Source organism: Salmo salar, chromosome 05 (genome assembly GCF_965601325.2).
Source record: "Salmo salar chromosome 05, fSalSal1, whole genome shotgun sequence".
In the NCBI taxonomy this organism is placed as follows: Eukaryota; Metazoa; Chordata; class Actinopteri; order Salmoniformes; family Salmonidae; genus Salmo; species Salmo salar.
In genome coordinates, this window is record NC_138295.1 from 75672437 (window position 1) to 75692500 (window position 20064).

The window sequence follows — 20064 nt, forward strand, 5'->3', positions numbered from 1 at the left end:
AAAACACACCTGTAACTCCCTCCACCCCTCCTGTAACTCCCTCCTCCCCTCCAGTAAAACACACCTGCAACTCCCTCCATCCCTCCTGTAACTCCCTCCCCCCCTCCTGTAACTCCCTCCTCCCCCTCCAGTAAAACACACCTGCAACTCCCTTCACCCCTCCTGTAACTCCCTCCATCCCTCCTGTAACTCCCTCCTCCCCCTCCTGTAACTCCCTCCACCTAACTCCCTCCACCCCTCCTGTAACTCCCTCTGGACTCATAACAACACTTACTCCCTCTGTTTTTCATTTGCTCACACAACTACTGCCATGCATCGACTCTCTTTCCTTCTCTCTTTCTTCTACCTATTCATTACAGACCCCTGCTCTACTAGATTAGTCTTCACTCTCTCTGTCTTTCACCACTCTATAGAACTACAGTGACTTGTATATTTCACCACTCTATAGAACTACAGTGACTTGTATATTTCACCACTCTATAGAACTACAGTGACTTGTATATTTCACCACTCTATAGAACTACAGTGACTTGTATCTTTCACCACTCTATAGAACTACAGTGACTTGTATCTTTCACCACTCTATAGAACTACAGTGACTTGTATCTTTCACCACTCTATAGAACTACAGTGACTTGTATCTTTCACCACTCTATAGAACTACAGTGACTTGTATCTTTCACCACTCTATAGAACTACAGTGACTTGTATCTTCACCAGTCTATAGAACTACAGTGACTTGTATCTTCACCAGTCTATAGAACTACAGTGACTTGTATCTTTCACCACTCTATAGAACTACAGTGACTTGTATCTTTCACCACTCTATAGAACTACAGTGACTTGTATCTTCACCAGTCTATAGAACTACAGTGACTTGTATCTTCACCAGTCTATAGAACTACAGTGACTTGAATCTTTCACCAGTCTATAGAACTACAGTGACTTGTATCTTTCACCAGTCTATAGAACTACAGTGACTTGAATCTTTCACCACTCTATAGAACTACAGTGACTTGTATCTTTCACCAGTCTATAGAACTACAGTGACTTGAATCTTTCACCAGTCTGTAGAAGTATGTGAACCCTTTGGAAATACCTGGATTTCTGCATAAATTGGTCATAAAATGTGATCTGATCTTCATCTAGGTCACAACAATAGACAAACACAGTCTGCTTAAACTAATAACACACAAACAATTATATGTTTTCATGTCTTTATTGAACACACCGTGTAAACATTCACAGTGCAGGATGGAAAAAGTATGTGAACCCTTGGATTTAATAACTGGTTGACCCTCCTTTGGCAGCAATAACTTCAACCAAATGTTTTCTGTAGTTGCGGATCAGACCTGCACAATGGTCAGGAGGAATTTTGGATCATTCCTCTTCACAAAACTGTTTCAGTTCAGCAATATTCTTGGGATGTCTGGTGTGAACTGCTCTCTTGAGGTCATGCCACAGCATCTCAATCGGGTTGAGATCAGGACTCTGACTGGGCCACTCCAGAAGGCGTATTTTCTTCTGTTGAAGCCATTCTGTTGATTTACTTCAGTGTTTTGGGTCGTTGTCCTGTTGCATCACCTAACTTCTGTTGAGCTTCAATTGGCAGACAGATAGCCTAACATTCTCCTTCAAAATGTCTTGATTAACTTGGGAATTCATTTTTCCGTCGATGATAGCAAGCTGTCAGCAAAGCAGCCCCAAACCATGATGCTCCCTCCACCATACTTTACAGTTGGGATGAGGTTTTGATGTTTGTGTGCTGTGCCTTTTTTTCTCCACACATAGTGTTGTGTGTTCCTTCCAAACAAATCAATTGTAGTTTCATCTGTCCACAGAATATTTTGCCAGTAGCGCTGTGGAACATCCAGATGCACTTTTGCGAACTTCCGACGTGCAGCAATGTTTTTTTTGGACAGCAGTGGCTTCTTCCGTGGTGTCCTCCCATGAACACCATTCTTGTTTAGTGTTTTACGTATCGTAGACTCGTCAACAGAGATGTTAGCATGTTCCAGAGATTTCTGTAAGTCTTTAGCTGACACTCTAGGATTCTTCTTAACCTCATTGAGCATTCTGTGCTGTGCTCTTGCAGGCATCTTTGCAGGATGGCCACTCCTAGGGAGAGTAGCAACAGTACTGAACTTTCTCTATTGTGGACTGATGAACATCAAGGCTTTTAGAAATACTTTTGTAACCCTTTCCACCTTTATGCAAGTCAACAATTCTTCATCTTAGGTCTTCTGAGATCTCTTTTGTTCGAGGCATGGTTTACATCAGCCAATGCTTCTTGTGAATTGAAAAATCAAATTTTATAAGTGTTTTTTATAGGGAAAGGCAGCTCTAACCAATATCTCCAATCTCGTCTCATTGATTGGACTCCAGGTTAGCTGACTCCTGACTCCAATTAGCTTTTGGAGAAGTCATTAGCCTAGGAGTTCACATACTTTTTCCAACCTACACTGTGAATGTTTAAATTATGTATTCAATATAGACAATAAAAATCCAATAATTTGTTTGTTATTAGTTTAAGTAGACTGTGTTTGTCTATTGTTGTGACCTAGATGAAGATCTGATCAAATTTGATGACCAATTGATGCAGAAATCCAGGTCATTCCAAAGGGTTCACATACTTTTCTTGCCACTGTAGACTTGTTGTGGGAACAATTCCGTAGTTCACTGAAGTTCTGTGTTATTCTAGGAATGTTTCTGTTCCATGTTTCTGACGTCTATAACAGTTGATTTATTACACACTTCTTCTTTCATTTCCCCATTGCCTCTCTTTCTCCTCTTTCTTCAGTTTCAATACTGTCACAAAACTCTCTCTCTCTTTCTCTCCTCCCCCTGTCACTTTACCCCTCCCTTTCCCATCTATTCATTCACCCCCGTAGTCAGACTCTCCCAAGCAATGTAGATAGACACCTATAACCCTGCCTACACACACACACACACACACACACACACACCACACACACACACACACACACACACACACACACACACACACACACACACACACACGCGCGCACACGCACACGCACAAACACACACATGTACAGGTAAAAGGAAAAAAAGACGCATTCCCTTACAATTCCACAGACCCTCTCTGCTGCTCATAAAACACAGTAGCACACACACATTCTACACATTGTATTTCCTGTGCTCCCTCCCCCTCCCTCCCTCCCTATTCAGTCACTTAGCCTCCCTCTGTTTTACACACACTAAACTCTATAAGAAGAGAACCATGTAACTCCTGCCTGCAGTGCCTAGACAATAACATACATGACAACACACACTTTCTCTTTCTGACTGTTTCTCTAGCCTCCATCTATTCATTAGGCTCTTCTCCAATCACTTTTCTTTACTGCTTTCCCTCACCTCTTGACCTTGTCCGCCTAACACAAACAGCCTCTCAGGGTGGTCTATTCACTGTTCCACACACACACACACACACACACACACACACACACACACACACACACACACACACACACACACACACACACACACACACACACACACACACACACACACACACACCCTGGTCTAGTGTGTTTATGTCAAGCAGAAATATTTACAGCCATTACTAATCGCGTTTCATGCACATCCTCAAGGGTTTTTAACACATGAATACGCACTGTACTGTAGTCACACACACACACACACACACACACACACACACACACACACACACACACACACACACACACACACACACACACACCACACACACACACACACACACACACACACACACACACACACACACACACACACACACACACACTGAAGCACCCACAATCCATTGTGTGAACCTTTTGAACGTATTTTCCACACATTCTCTCATTGACACAAACAGTCACGGTTCTTTTTTAAAACTGGTGGTGTACGTGCGTATGTGTGTGAGTGTGTATGTTCACTTGACTCTGTCCAGATGAGTAGAGTGTCTTTTTAAACTTTCCAGCTGCTGGTGACAGCTGTGTGACTGGAAGAAGGAGAGAGAGGGCGAGAGAACAAAAGAGAGAAGAGGGAGAGGAGAGAGAAAGAAAGAGTAAAGGAGAGAGAGGGTAATAAAAAAGAGAGAAGGAGAGAGGGGAAGAAATAGAGGAGAGAAGAAAGAGAGGCGAGAGAGAAGTAGATAGAGAGAGGTGGAAAGGGGGAGACAGATAATAATAAGGTGTGTGTATATATATATATATATATATATACACTGCTCAAAAAAATAAAGGGAACACTAAATTAACACATCCTATATCTGAATGAATGAAATAATCTTATTAAATACTTTTTTTTTACATAGTTGAATGTGCTGACAACAAAATCACACAAAAATAATCAATGGAAATCCAATTTATCAACCCATGGAGGTCTGGATTTGGAGTCACACTCAAAATTTAAGTGGAAAACCACACTACAGGCTGATCCAACTTTGATGTAATGTCCTTAAAACAAGTCAAAATGAGGCTCAGTAGTGTGTGTGGCCTCCACGTGCCTGTATGACCTCCCTACAACGCCTGGGCATGCTCCTGATGAGGTGGCGGATGGTCTCCTGAGGGATCTCCTCCCAGACCTGGACTAAAGCATCCGCCAACTCCTGGACAGTCTGTGGTGCAACGTGGCGTTGGTGGATGGAGCGAGACATGATGTCCCAGATGTGCTCAATTGGATTCAGGTCTGGGGAACGGGCGGGCCAGTCCATAGAATCAATGCCTTCCTCTTGCAGGAACTGCTGACACACTCCAGCCACATGAGGTCTAGCATTGTCTTGCATTAGGAGGAACACAGGGCCAACCGCACCAGCATATGGTCTCACAAGGGGTCTGAGGATCTCATCTCGGTACCTAATGGCAGTCAGGCTACCTCTGGCGAGCACATGGAGGGCTGTGCGGCCCCCCAAAGAAATGCCACCCCACATCATGACTGACCCACTGCCAAACCGGTCATGCTGGAGGATGTTGCAGGCAGCAGAACGTTCTCCACGGCGTCTCCAGACTCTGTCACGTCTGTCATATGTGCTCAGTGTGAACCTGCTTTCATCTGTGAAGAGCACAGGGCGCCAGTGGCGAATTTGCCAATCTTGGTGTTCTCTGGCAAATGCCAAACGTCCTGCACGGTGTTGGGCTGTAAGCACAACCCCCACCTGTGGACGTCGGGCCCTCATACCACCCTCATGGAGTCTGTTTCTGACCGTTTGAGCAGACACATGCACATTTGTGGCCTGCTGGAGGTCATTTTGCAGGGCTCTGGCAGTGCTCCTCCTGCTCCTCCTTGCACAAAGGCGGAGGTAGCGGTCCTGCTGCTGGGTTGTTGCCCTCCTACAGCCTCCTCCACGTCTCCTGATGTACTGGCCTGTCTCCTGGTAGCGCCTCCATGCTCTGGACACTATGCTGACAGACACAGCAAACCTTCTTGCCACAGCTCACATTGATGTTCCATCCTTGATGAGCTGCACTACCTGAGCCACTTGTGTGGGTTGTAGACTCCGTCTCATGCTACCACTAGAGTGAAAGCACCGCCAGCATTCAAAAGTGACCAAAACATCAGCCAGGAAGCATAGGAACTGAGAAGTGGTCTGTGGTCACCACCTGCACAACCACTCCTTTATTGGGGGTGTCTTGCTAATTGCCTATAATTTCCACCTGTTGTCTATTCCATTTGCACAACAGCATGTGAAAGTTATTGTCAATCAGTGTTGCTTCCCTAAGTGGACAGTTTGATTTCACAGAAGTGTGATTGACTTGGAGTTACATTGTGTTGTTTAAGTGTTCCCTTTATTTTTTGGAGCAGTATATATATATATATATATATATACACACTACCGGTCAAAAGTTTTAGAACATCTACTTTTCTTCACTCTGCCCCACTCAGCCCAAACCAGATGGCGTATCGCTGCAGAATGCTGAGGTAGCCATGCTGGTTAAGTGTGCCTTGAATTAAATAAATCACAGACAGTGTCACCAGCAAAGCACTCCCACACCATCACACCTCCTCCGTGGGAAATTCATCCGTTCACCCACACCGCGTCTCACAAAGACACGGCGGTTGAAACCAAAAATCTTAAATTTGGAATCCAGAACAAGGACAAATTTGCACTGGTCTAATGTCCATTGCTCGTGTTTCTTGGCCCAAGCAAGTCTCGTCTTCTTATTGGTGTCCTTTAGTAGTGGTTTCTTCCTTTCCTGTGGCGGTCCTCATGAGAGCCAATTTCATCATAGTACTTGATGGTTTTTGCGACTGCACTTGAAACTTTCAAAGTTGGACTGCCGTGTCTCTTTGCTTATTTCAGCTGTTCTTTTTTTTTCAATTTTGGGGCATCTAATTGGTGGAGAGCTGTGCGTCCTCCAAAACACAACCCAACCAAGCTGCACTGCTTCTTGACACAATGCCCACTTAACCCGGAAGCCAGCCGCACCAATGTGTCGGAGGAAACACAGTACACCTGGCGATCGTGTCAGCGTGCACTGCACCCGGCCCACCACAGGAGTCGCTAGTGTGTGATAGGACATCCCTGCCGGCCAAACCCTCCCCTAACCCGGACGACGCTGGGCCAATTGTGCGCCGCCCCATGGGTCTCCCGGTCACAGCTGGCTGCGACAGAGCCTATTTGAGCTGTTCTTGCCATAATATGGACTTGGTCTTTTACCAAATAGGGCTATCTTCTGTATACCCCCCTACCTTGTCACAACACAACTGATTGGATGAAACGCATTAAGAATGAAAGAAATTCGACAAAGAAATTCGACAATTCCACTTTTAAGAAGGCACACCTGTTAATTGAAATGCATTCCAGGTGATTACCTCATGAAGCTGGTTGAGAGAATGCCAAGAGTGTGCAAAGTTGTCAAGACAAAGGGTGACTATTTAGAGAATCTCAAAAAATATATATATTTTGATTTGTTTAACGCTTTTTTGATTACTAAAGGATTCCACGTGTTATTTCATAGTTTTGATGTCTTCACTGTTAGTCTACAATGTAGAAAATAGTACGAATAAAGAAAAACCCTTGAATAAGTAGGTGTTCTTAAACTTTAGACTGGTAGTGTATATATATTATATTTGGCCTATTTCACACGTGTATTACTACACACTTGCGCTACCCTCAGAGTGGGGTCACAGGAAGGGAGAGAGATGTAGACAGACCAACAAGAGAGAAAAACAGGGGAACTAATCAGTGAAAGGAAGGGAGGAGGAGGGGCACCAACTGAAAGGAGAGGAGAGAGTCACAAAGCCTTAGTGTATGTGTGTTGAGAGTATTGATGAGTTAATGCGAGCTGATAACATATCAAGGGCTTTTGTGTGTCGGTGTGTGTGTGTGTTTCTATGTCAGTGTGTGTGGTAACCTCTGACAGCCCTTTTTAGCAGCATTAAGGCATCCGCATGCTTTCCATCAAACTGTTCAGGCATATGACATTTTATTAGTTCATCGGTGATTGGTCAACAGTAGGGATTCTTCAACTGTCATTCAACGAGAGATTAATCATTTATGCACATTTTGTCACTTGAGAAATACACCAAACATCTTAGATGTAAAATTGCACAACTAAGATCCTCAAAATTAGTAACAGATTTCTTAGATTAGTTTCACACGTTTGCTGAATCTTTGGGCCATTTTCACCAAAACTCTAAACACCACAAACACAAAATGCAAAACTACAAATCTCTAGCAAAAGCAAACACTGCATTCAAAAACTGTTCTCTTTCCAATTAGTTTTTTTGCATCGAAATGACACACATCATATGAATAGATTTGTCTTCCAACCAACACACTGATGTGCTCAACAATATGAATATCCCATTTTCAGTGTTACACTGTAGCCGGTTGTTACAGTACTGTATACCTACTCAAATACATACAAATGCAATACAGTAACAAAAACATTGTCATTTATTTCCAAAATGCAGTATTTTTGAACACTTGTGTTTTATGTAACGCTTTCCGTACCCAACAGGAGAGAACCAGAAAAAACATTCAGTAAGATAAAGGGTTTTCTGTACAAAAATAAAAGTGGCTCATTCTTTCAAAACACAAAGGCAAAAACACATGCAAAATGTAAGAGAAGACATTAGGCTGCATCCTGCCTCCTATTTTGGTCTGGCCACAGCACCTCATCTACATCACAAGCCATGTTCTCCCTGGCTAAACAGCAGGGAAAGAATCTTCTGGAGTGACGGATCCAGCCGCCGAAAGCCCACACATCAACTTCACCACATGCATCCTCCATTGCCTGGAGAAGAGGTACGCGTGCGAGGGGATGGTGGTCATACACCTTCCATCGCCATGCAGAAAAAACTATTCAATTGTGTTTAGGAATGGGGAATATGGTGGGAGGTATAGAATAAATTGTGGGTGGTCGATGAACCAGTTGGGGACCAGAGCAGCCCGGTGGAAACTCAGGTTGTCCCAGATGACAACATACCTGGACTGCTCTGGTCCACCCTCTGCTCGGCTGGAATGAGGATGTCATGTAGTGTGTCCAGGAATGGGATGAGAAGGGCGGTGTTGTACGGACTAAGGTTGGCATGGTGATGGAGGACGCCTTGCTGGCTAACGGCTGCACACATGGTGATATTCCCTCCACGCTGTCCAGGGACATTCACAATGGCCAATAATGTTCTGTCCCCGCCCCTTCTTTAGGCTAGCATCCAGCTCCAAGACTCTGAAACAGACAAGACAATGTGACATAGACCTAGAGCAGTCAATATGGTGAGGCACAATACACTGGATTACAGTACTCTAATGTGTCTATACAGTGCTGATATGATAGTAAATTCACAGTGTAGTACTTACTTGCACATATTCATAGCGCTGTTCTTTAACCCTCTGAGTGTCTCTCAAATGGCACCCTGTAGACCTGTTTCATCCGGATTCGGTTGTGCTGTAATACACGGTCCAGTGTAGACAAGATCACCTGGTGAATGTTATTGAATATTGTGTTGTCTGAAATTGTAGTTCTGGATTTCTCGTAGTCTAATGGTATTGTTTGCCACCACCATGTTCACAATACTGGTCTCCTGTTCTGGTGTGAACGGGGTCTTCCACCACGGCCTGGCCGTCTCAGTTCTGCAGAACATCCACAAATCACATTACTGTAACGTTGGGCAACAATCCCTGAGTAACATAGGCCTACTGGTATGTCGGACTGCAGTAAACATAAAGAGCATAGTGTGGATGGTAGGTAACTTACCGGTCGTCATTTCTGAATGTACGGATGATAGATGCAACCGTGTAGCGGCTCAGGTTGGGCTGAACTCTGCCCAGCCTCCCTCATACTCAATCCATGGTAGAGCACATGGTCAACCAACGTGGCCCTGATCTCATCTGAGACAACTGTCCTTCCTCGTCCTCTTACTCTCACTCCTTCACCTCTAGCTCTTGCTTCACCATTGACTTCCATTTTCCTCCAAAACAGGAGAGCTCATCTGCCTTTTATAGTGCTAAAGCTCTGATTTCTAAGTGAACAATTCAGCAGCGAGTGTTTACACCTGTGAGGAGTGGGTGTTGCCAGTTGGTGTATAGCGCTTGGCATTGTGATTGGAGTTGCTTTCCAAATGGACTAAAGATAATTAAATGTTTAATGTTGTGCCTAACGTAGAGAACTGTGTGTAGTGTTTTGCAAAATGTGTGATATAGAATTGAAAAGTGTAAAGCAGGAATTGTGCTTGCAATTTTGCAGACTTGGTTTAAGGATTTGGTACATGAGTTTCAGGTTTCGGTGATTGCGTTTCAAGTTCCAATTTTAGTGTGTATACAATTGGGAAAAACAGTAATTCTGACTATTTTCAGGAAGTGTATACTGGCTATGGCGTCTCAAGACGGACAAACAGTACTATTGCAGTTTTTTCTACATTTTAACGCAAAGGTCTTTTAAGGGAGTATGAGAGCACCTTTGTTGGGTCCTCGGCTAGGTGAAGGCTGAACTGAAGCATGCCGAAGGCTTCAGGCGTTTCTAGTATTAACACTGTGAGTAAGTACTGTCACTTAGTAACTGAACTCCTTCTGCCCTCTTTATTAGTGCTTTGTGTGTGTGTGTCCCTCTGGGGGTTAAAGTGAGTCAGTACTATGATCTTCACTCTTCCTCTATAGGAGTAATATATCAGCTGTGCAGGGTTAGACTCCAACTGTAGTTTCACTCTCCTCACTCCCTTTAGAATGCTCAAACTGTCTCCAGTACTTCTCTATTGGCCTGACTCGCACGTGCATAGACACACTCAGACACACACTCAGACACACACACAGCTCAGTGTTGGATAGAAAAGCTGGGTGGATTTATGTGGCTGATCCCAGAGAGTCTATTATTTCCATATGCTGCTTAGTGCATCGGCCCACTATCAGAGCGATCATGAGACAATGGTGTGTGTGTGTGTGTGTGTGTCTGACTAATACCTCTCTCCCATTTTATGCTTGCCCTCTTAATTTGTATGACTCTCTCTCATCTCTTCTCTGTCAATTATATCTCTTCATTTTCCTCTCTCCCTTTTCTTTTTTCTATCCACCTAGGGTACTTAGGGTTACGCATGATATTGTAGCCTCGATTGTCAATACTTTGGATCTACACTACTGACATGTATTTGCCCCCCCCCCCCTCCCTCCCCCTCCCTCCCTCCCTCCCTCCCTCCCTCCCTCCCTCCCTCCCTCCCTCTGTCTGTCAGGTATGTGTAGGAGGTGGAGACTCCAGAGCAGAGCAGTGTGCTTCCTACAACAACCAGGAGTTTATGGGCAGACTGTACGACTGGGAACCTTTCACTGAGGGTAAGTTACACACACACACACACACACACACACACACACACACACACACACACACACACACACACACACACACACACACACACACACACACACACACACACACACACACACACACAGACATGCAGACACACACACACACACACACACACACACACACACACACACACACACACACACACACACACACACACACACACACACACACACACACACACACACACACACACACACACGCAGACATGCAGACACAGACACACACACATGCACACACACATGTTAATGTGTATGTAGTTGTTGTGTATATGATTGTTTAAGTAAGGCCATTGTTTAGGTGTTTGACAAACCTCCCCTGGCCTGCCCAATCCACTGCAACTCACATTCTGATTGGTGGTTCCAGATATATTTTGGAGGGCAGTATAAAAAGAGAGGAGAGAGAGAGAGAGGGGGGAAAAGTGATGGAGCGAGAGAAAGGGAGAGGGCGAAAACTCTATATACCCTTGTTCTCACAAAACATTCCCTCCTCTGTTTTTCCTCTCATTTGTCCAACATCCCTCGTTCACTTTCTTTCTCCTGTCAAGCTTCTCCTCCCATCACTGACTGAGCAGAGAGATTCCTACTGAGTGAGATAAAGACAGAGAGAAGGAGGGCAGGAGAGAGAGGGGACAGTGGGACAAGATTAAGGGAGAGAGAGAGAGTGTGTGTGTGTGTGTGTGTGTGTGTGTGTGTGTGTGTGTGTGTGTGTGTGTGTGTGTGTGTGTGTGTGTGCGTGCGTGCGTGCGTGCGTGCGTGCGTGCGTGCGTGCGTGCGTGCGTGCGTGCGTGCGTGCGTGCATATGCACGTGTATTTGTTGGACAGAATGAGAGAATGTGAGAGAGTGTTAGAATGTGAGAGAGTGTTGGAATGTGTGTGAGTGAGTAGTTGTCTTTGTTTTAGGACCGAACTAGAGGGAGGGAGAGGGAGACAACTGTAAACAGAGATTTGGGGAAAGACAGAGAAAAGAAAAGAAAGAACGAGAGATGGGGAAAAGAGAGGACAATTATAAACATACATAGGGATTAAGTGAGCGAAGGGAAAAAAGGAATGAAGGGGGAGAGGAGGGAGAGAGAGAGAGACAGCTGTAGAATGATATCATCAAGAATTTGTCACTGTCCTGACAGATTAATGCATATGTGTGTGTTTCCGCGAGCTTATGTGTGCTCCTGTGTGTGTGTGTGTGTGTGTCTGGGAAAACTACCATGTAAATTGTCCTGAGTGCGCTAGTGTGTGTGTGTGTGTGTAAATGTGACCGCTTTATCAGTTGGCTACAGCCCCTCTGCTGACAGAACTATGACATCATAGAGCTACATAGACCAGGAAGCGTAGAGCTAGCAAACCACTGATCTATGAGACCGGAGATCTAGAACACACAGGAACACAACACATAGCATGTTAGTGAGGCTGGAGGCTGGAGGCAGCACAGGGCCTCCGTCTAGTACCTGTGGACTGGAGTGTGTTGCTGCTTATTAACAACAGCAGGAGAAGGCTTCTGAAATTTGACCCAACAACCCACTGGCTATTGGTCCTTCTCTCTAACCTGTAGGCTATATGGCTCTATTGTTTCTCTGATTGAAGCCAGGAGTTTTTCCTCACCAATTTTATTTATTTAACCTTTAATTAACTAGGCAAGTCAGTTAAGAACAAATTCTTATTTACAATGACAGCCTAGGAACAGTGGGTTAACTGCCTTGTTCAGGGGCAGAATGACAGATTTTTACCTTGTCAGCTCGGGGATTCGATCAAGCAACCTTTCGGTTACTGGTCCAACGCTCTAACCACTAGGCTACCTGACACCCCAAATGACCTGACCTGATCTACAGTATGGGGGACTGAGACTGTGTAGCTATGTTGAGAGTCATGGTCAGGGTAGGGCTGATCTATGTGGACTGAGGCTGTATATCTATGTTGAGAGAGAGTCATGGTCAGGGTAGGGCTGATCTATGTGGACTGAGGCTGTATATCTATGTTGAGAGTCATGGTCAGGGTAGGGCTGATCTATGTGGACTGAGTCTGTATAGCTATGTTGAGAGAGAGTGTCATGGTCAGGGTAGGTCTGATCTATGTGGACTGAGGCTGTATATCTATGTTGAGAGAGAGTCATGGTCAAGGTAGGGCTGACCTATGTGGACTGAGGCTGTATATCTATGCTGAGAGAGAGTCATGGTCAGGGTAGGGCTGATCTATGTGGACTGAGGCTGTATATCTATGCTGAGAGAGAGTCATGGTCAGGGTAGGGCTGATCTATGTGGACTGAGGCTGTATATCTATGTTGAGAGAGAGTCATGGTCAGGGTAGGTCTGATCTATGTAGACTGAGGCTGCATATCTATGTTGAGAGAGTGTGTCATGGTCAGGGTAGGTCTGATCTATGTGGACTGAGGCTGTATATCTATGTTGAGAGAGAGTCATCGTCAGGGTAGGTCTGATCTATGTGGACTGAGGCTGTATAGCTATGTTGAGAGTCATGGTCAGGGTAGGGCTGATCTATGTGGACTGAGGCTGTATATCTATGTTGAGAGAGAGTCATGGTCAGGGTAGGTCTGATATATGTGGACTGAGGCTGTATATCAATGTTGAGAGAGAGTGTGTCATAGTCAGGGCAGGTCTGATCTATGTGGACTGAGGCTGTATATCTATGTTGAGAGAGAGTCATCGTCAGGGTAGGTCTGATCTATGTGGACTGAGGCTGTATAGCTATGAGGGGAGTCATAGTCAGGGCAGGTCTGATCTATGTGGACTGAGGCTGTATATCTATGTTGAGAGAGAGTCATAGTCAGGGTAGGTCTGATCTATGTGGACTTAGGCTGTATATCTATGTTGAGAGAGAGTCATGGTCAGGGTAGGGATGATCTATGTGGACTGAGGCTGCATATCTATGTTAGAGAGAGAGTGTCATGGTCAGGGTAGGTCTGATCTATGTGGACTGAGGCTGTATATCTATGTTGAGAGAGAGTCATGGTCAGGGTAGGTCTGATCTATGTGGACTGAGGCTGTATAGCTATCTTGAGAGAGAGGTCATAGTCAGGGTAGGTCTGATCTATGTGGACTGAGGCTGTATAGCTACTGAGGGGAGTCATGGTCAGGGTAGGTCTGATCTATGTGGACTGAAGCTGTATATCTATGTTGAGAGAGAGTGTGTCATAGTCAGGGTAGGTCTGATCTATGTGGACTGAGGCTGCATATCTATGTTAAGAGAGAGTCATGGTCAGGGTAGGGCTGATCTATGTGGACTGAGGCTGCATATGCTATGTTGAGAGAGAGTCATGGTCAGGGTAGGGCTGATCTATGTGGACTGAGGCTGCATATCTATGTTGAGAGAGAGTCATGGTCAGGGTAGGGCTGATCTATGTGGACTGAGGCTGCATATCTATGTTAAGAGAGAGTCATGGTCAGGGTAGGGCTGATCTATGTGGACTGAGGCTGCATATCTATGTTAAGAGAGAGTCATGGTCAGGGTAGGGCTGATCTATGTGGACTGAGGCTGTATATCTATGTTGAGAGTCATGGTCAGGGTAGGGCTGATCTATGTGGACTGAGGCTGTATATCTATGCTGAGAGTCATGGTCAGGTTAGGGCTGCTCTATGAGGATTCAGGCTGTATATCTATGTTGAGAGAAATTCATGGTTAGGGTAGGGCGGATCTATGTGGACTGAGCTTATATCTATGTTGAAAGAGTCACAGTCGGGGTAGGACTGAAGAGACAAGCTGTCTGCACAAACAGACAAAGCCTTTCCCCGGGTGTGTGTGTGTGTGTTGGGCGTGGGGGGTGAGTGTGTGTTGGGCGTGGGGGGGTAAGTGTGTGTTGGGTATGAGGGGTGAGTGTGTGTGTGTGTGAGGGGGGAGGGTGTGTGTGCACTTGAGATGTTGTGTGGGTAATATTACTAACATTACAAGACCATTAATCTCTCTGAAGTAAACAGAATTAAAGTGTTTGTCTAATAAGTGTCTAGAGACTCAGGTGTGTGTGTGTGTGTGTGTGTGTGTGTGTGTGTGTGTGTGTGTGTGTGTGTGTGTGTGTGTGTGTGTGTGTGTGTGTGTGTGTGTGTGCAGCGTACATATATTTACAGGTGTATATACATTATGTCCCTTTGCCAACAGAACACTCCACTCACTTCCTCTGTGTACATACTGGACGTCTGTGTTTACTAACTGGTGTTCCTGCTCCACACAACTGAACTCAACATACAGGATATTTACACAGACTATATACTGTACCTGACCCTTAAACTAACTTGTAGTGTCAATCAATTGTGCTCATGTAAATAGTTATTTTTAATATCACTACATGCTAGCTACACAGTGATTTATTTAATTTCTTTCCAGAATTCAGTCATGACAATGTTCATAGCACTAGGATGTGCATGGTGTTCATTCATAGCACTAGGATGTGCATGGTGTTCATTCATAGCACTAGGATGTGCATGGTGTTCATTCATAGCACTAGGATGTGCATGGTGTTCATTCATAGCACTAGGATGTGCATGGTGTTCATTCATAGCACTAGGATGTGCATGGTGTTCATTCATAGCACTAGGATGTGCATGGTGTTCATTCATAGCACTAGGATGTGCATGGTGTTCATTCATAGCACTAGGATGTGCATGGTGTTCATTCATAGCACTAGGATGTGCATGGTGTTCATTCATAGCACTAGGATGTGCATGGTGTTCATTCATAGCACTAGGATGTGCATGGTGTTCCATGCACAAAAACTTCAACAGTAGAACAAGTGCATCCCATGACATGTATAGTATAAACTGAGTCCTTCCAACCCTGGATGCTGATTGGCTGAAAAACTCCTTGTTTACTGTTCTATTTACGTTGGTAACCTGTTTATAATAGCAATAAGGGACCTCGGGGGTTTGTGGTTTATGACTAATATACCACTGCTAAGGGCTGTATCCAGACACTCCGCGTTGCATCGTGCATAAGAACAGCCATAAGCCGTGGTATATTGGCCATATACCACACCCACTCGGGCCATATTGCTTAATTATAATACTACTATGTTATACAGTAATAACTACAGTATCTATCACATTTACATAAATAGTTCCTATATATTCCTGTCTTCTTACAGTATGTAAACGCAGCAAAAAAACAAACGTCATCTCACTGTCAACTGCGTTTATTTTCAGCAAACTTAACATGTGTAAATATTTGTATGAACATAACAAGATTCAACAACTGAGACATAAACTGAACAAGTTCCACAGACATGTGACTAACAGAAATTGAATAATGTGTCCCTGAACAAAGGGGGGGGGGGTCAAAATCAAAAGTAACAGTCAGTATCTGGTGTGGCCACCAGCTGCATTAAGTACTACAGTGAATCTCCTTCTCATGGACTGCACCAGATTTGCCAGTTCCTGTGAGATGTTACCCCACTCTTCCACCAAGGCACCTGCAAGTTCCTGGACATTTCTGGGGGGAATGGCCCTAGCCCTCACCCTCTGATCCAACAGGTCCCAGACGTGCTCAATGGAATTGGGGCTCCGGGCTCTTCGCTGGCCATGGCAGAACACTGACATTCCTGTCTTGCAGGAAATCACGCACAGAACGAGCAGTATGGCTGGTGGCATTGTCAGCTCAGCTGTCCGTCCTGTCTTCCTGTAGCACTGTCGTAGACGTCTCACAGTACGGACATTGCAATTTATTGCCCTGGCCACATCTGCAGTCCTCATGCCTCCTTGCAGCATGCCTAAGGCACGTTCACGCAGATGAGCTTGGACCCTGGGTATCTTTCTTTTGGTGTTTTTCAGAGTCAGTAGAAAGGCTGGACCCTTTAGTGTCCTACGTTTTCATAACTGTGACCTTAACTGAACGCGCGAACCACTGCTTTTAATCAGGGCAAAGTGACCGGAAACATGACCGAACACAAACAGTGTAGCTATTCCCTCCGCAAGGCAATCAAACAAGCTAAGCGTCAGTACAGAGACAAAGTGGAGTCGCAATTCAACGGCTCAGACACGAGAGGTATGTGGCAGGGTCTACAGTCAATCACGGACTACAAAAGAAAGATCAGCCCCGTCGCGGACCACGATGTCTTGCTCCCAGACAGACTAAACAACTTCTTTGCTCGCTTTGAGGACAATACAGTGCCACTGACACGGACCACTACCAAAACCTGCGGGCTCTTCTTCACCGCAGCCAATGTGAGTAAAACATTTAAACGTGTTAACCCTCGCAAGGCTGCAGGCCCAGACGGCATCCCCGGCCGCGTCCTCAGAGCATGTGCAGACCAGCTGGCTGGTGTGTTTACAGACATATTCAATCAATCCTTATCTCAGTCTGTTGTCCCAACATGCTTCAAGAGGGCCACCATTGTTCTTGTTCCCAAGAAAGCTAAGGTAACTGAGCTAAATGACTATCGCCCCGTAGCACTCACTTCCGTCATCATGAAGTGCTTTGAGAGACTAGTCAAGGATCATATCACCTCCACCCTACCTGACACCCTAGACCCACTCCAATTTGCTTACCGACCCAATAGGTCCACAGAAGACGCAATCGCCATCACACTGCACACTGCCCTAACCCATCTGGACAAGAGGAATACCTATGTAAGAATGCTGTTCATCGATTACAGCTCAGCATTTAACACCATAGTACCCTCCAATCTCGTCATTAAGCTCGAGACCCTGGGTCCCGACCCCGCCCTGTGCAACTGGGTCCTGGACTTCCTGACAGGCCGCCCCCAGGTGGTGAGGGTAGGTAACAACATCTCCACCCCGCTGACCCTCAACACTGGGTCCCCACAAGGGTGCGTTCTCAGCCCTCTCCTGTACTCCCTGTTCACCCACGACTGTGTGGCCATGCACGCCTCCAACTCAATCATCAAGTTTGCAGGTGACACTACAGTGGTAGGCTTGATCACCAACAACGACGAGACGGCCTACAGGGAGGAGGTGAGGGCACTCGGAGTGTGGTGTCAGGAAAATAACCTCTCACTCAACGTCAACAAAACAAAAGAGATGATCGTGGACTTCAGGAAACAGCAGAGGGAGCACCACCCTATCCACATCGACGGGACAGTAGTGGAGAGGGTGGAGAGTTTTAAGTTCCTCTGCGTACACATCACAGACAAACTGAAATGGTCCACCCACACAGACAGCGTGGTGAAGAAGGTGCAGCAGCGCCTCTTCAACCTCAGGAGGCTGAAGAAGTTTGGCTTGTCACCAAAAACACTCACAAACTTTTATAGATGCACAATCGAGAGCATCCTGTCGGGCTGTATCACCGCCTGGTACGGCAGCTGCTCCGCCCATAACCGGAAGGCTCTCCAGAGGGTAGTGAGGTCTGCACAACGCATCACCGGGGGCAAACTACCTGCCCTCCAGGACACCTACACCACCCGCTGTCACAGGAAGGCCAAAAAGATAATCAAGGACAGCAACCACCCGAGCCACTGCCTGTTCACCCCGCTAACATCCAGAAGGCGAGGTCAGTACAGGTGCATCAAAGCTGGAACCGAGAGACTGAAAAACAGCTTCTATCTCAAGGCCATCAGACTGTTAAACAGCCATCACTAACATTGAGTGGCTGCTGCCAACATACTGACTCAACTCAAGCCACTTTAATAATGGGAAAATTGATGTAATCAATTTATCACTAGCCACTTTATATTATTTATATTAGATAATGTTTACATAACCTACATTATTCATCTCATGTATATACTGTACGCTATACCATCTACTGCATCTTGCCATCTTGATGTAATTAGATGTATCACTAGCCACTTTAAACAATGCCACTTTATATAATGTTTACATACCCTACATTACTCATCTCATATGTATATACTGTACTCTATACCATCTACTGCATCTTGCCATCCTGATGTAATGTATCACTAGCCACCTTAAACAATGCTGCTTTATATGTTTTCATACCCTACAATACTCATCTCATATGTATATACTGTACTCCATACCATCTATTACATCTTGCCTATGCCGTTCGGCCATCACTCATTTATATATTTTTATGTACATATTTGTATTCATTCCTTTACACTTGTGTGTACAAGGTAGCTGTTGTGGAATTGTTAGATTACTTGTTAGATATTACTATATGGTCGGAACTAGAAGCACAAGCATTTCGCTACACTTGCATTAACACCTGCTAACCATGTGTATGTGACAAATACATTTGATTTGATTTGAATTGTCTACCGGTTGTAAGCTGTTAGTGTCTTAACGACCGTTCTACAGGTGCATGTTCATTAATTGTTTATGGTTCATTGAACAAGCATGGGAAACAGTGTTTAAACCCTTTACAATGAAGATCGGTGAAGTTATTTGGATTTTTACTAATTATCTTTGAAAGACGGGGTCCTGAAAAAGGGACATTTCTTTTTTTGCTGAGTTTATAAAAGTTAGCATTGTGGTATTTACGTTGGGGTGTGCAGGTGTTGTTTTTCTTTTTTTGCAGCTCTCATCCCCTCTGAGTACTCGTCCTCCCCACTTCCTGTCTCGCTCCCTCTCTCTTTCTCTCTCTCCGGAGTTTGTTTAGAGCCAGCGATAGCCGGGAAGTATATTTAGACTACGTATGTTCACACTGTCTGAACACTAAGCTCAGCAGAGAGGGAGAGAGAGAGGGAGGGAGAGAGAGAGAGGGAGCGATGCAGAGTGGATGAGAGAAAGGGAGAGAGAGGACTGCAATGATGGAGAAGGGAAGGAAATATGGAGGGGACTCAAATTGAGAAAGATAGAGAGAACAGTGGCAGAGAGAAAGAGTTGTAAAAAGAAAAGGAGGGAGGTTGAGTAGACAGAGCAATGGACAGAGCAATGGACAGAGGGAGGACAGAGCAATGGACAGAGCGATGGACAGAGGGAGGACAGAGGGATGGACAGAGTGATGGACAGAGGGAGGACAGAGCAATGGACAGAGCGATGGACAGAGGGAGGACAGAGGGATGGACAGAGTGATGGACAGAGGGAGGACAGAGCAATGGACAGAGCGATGGACAGAGGGAGGACAGAGGGATGGACAGAGTGATGGACAGAGGGAGGACAGAGGGAGGACAGAGGGATGGACAGAGTGATGGACAGAGGGAGGACAGAGGGATGGACAGAGTGATGGACAGAGGGAGGACAGAGGGATGGACAGAGTGATGGACAGAGGGAGGACAGAGGGATGGACAGAGTGATGGACAGAGGGAGGACAGAGGGATGGACAGAGTGATGGACAGAGGGATGGACAGAGTGATGGACAGAGGGAGGACAGAGGGATGGACAGAGTGATGGACAGAGGGAGGACAGAGTGATGGACAGAGG

At 45.4% G+C, this 20064-nt stretch overlaps 1 protein-coding gene across 2 annotated transcripts in view; it reads left to right on the forward strand.

The window, feature by feature from the left end:
- LOC106594717 (thrombospondin type-1 domain-containing protein 4) overlaps positions 1-20064 on the forward strand; it is an 85458-nt gene that overhangs the window by 35999 nt on the left and 29395 nt on the right. For both annotated transcript variants that reach the window (XM_045718869.2, XM_045718870.2), the window contains exon 5: positions 10651-10750. In XM_045718869.2, the coding sequence (XP_045574825.1) occupies positions 10651-10750 (100 nt within the window). The remainder of the gene's footprint in view (positions 1-10650; positions 10751-20064) is intronic.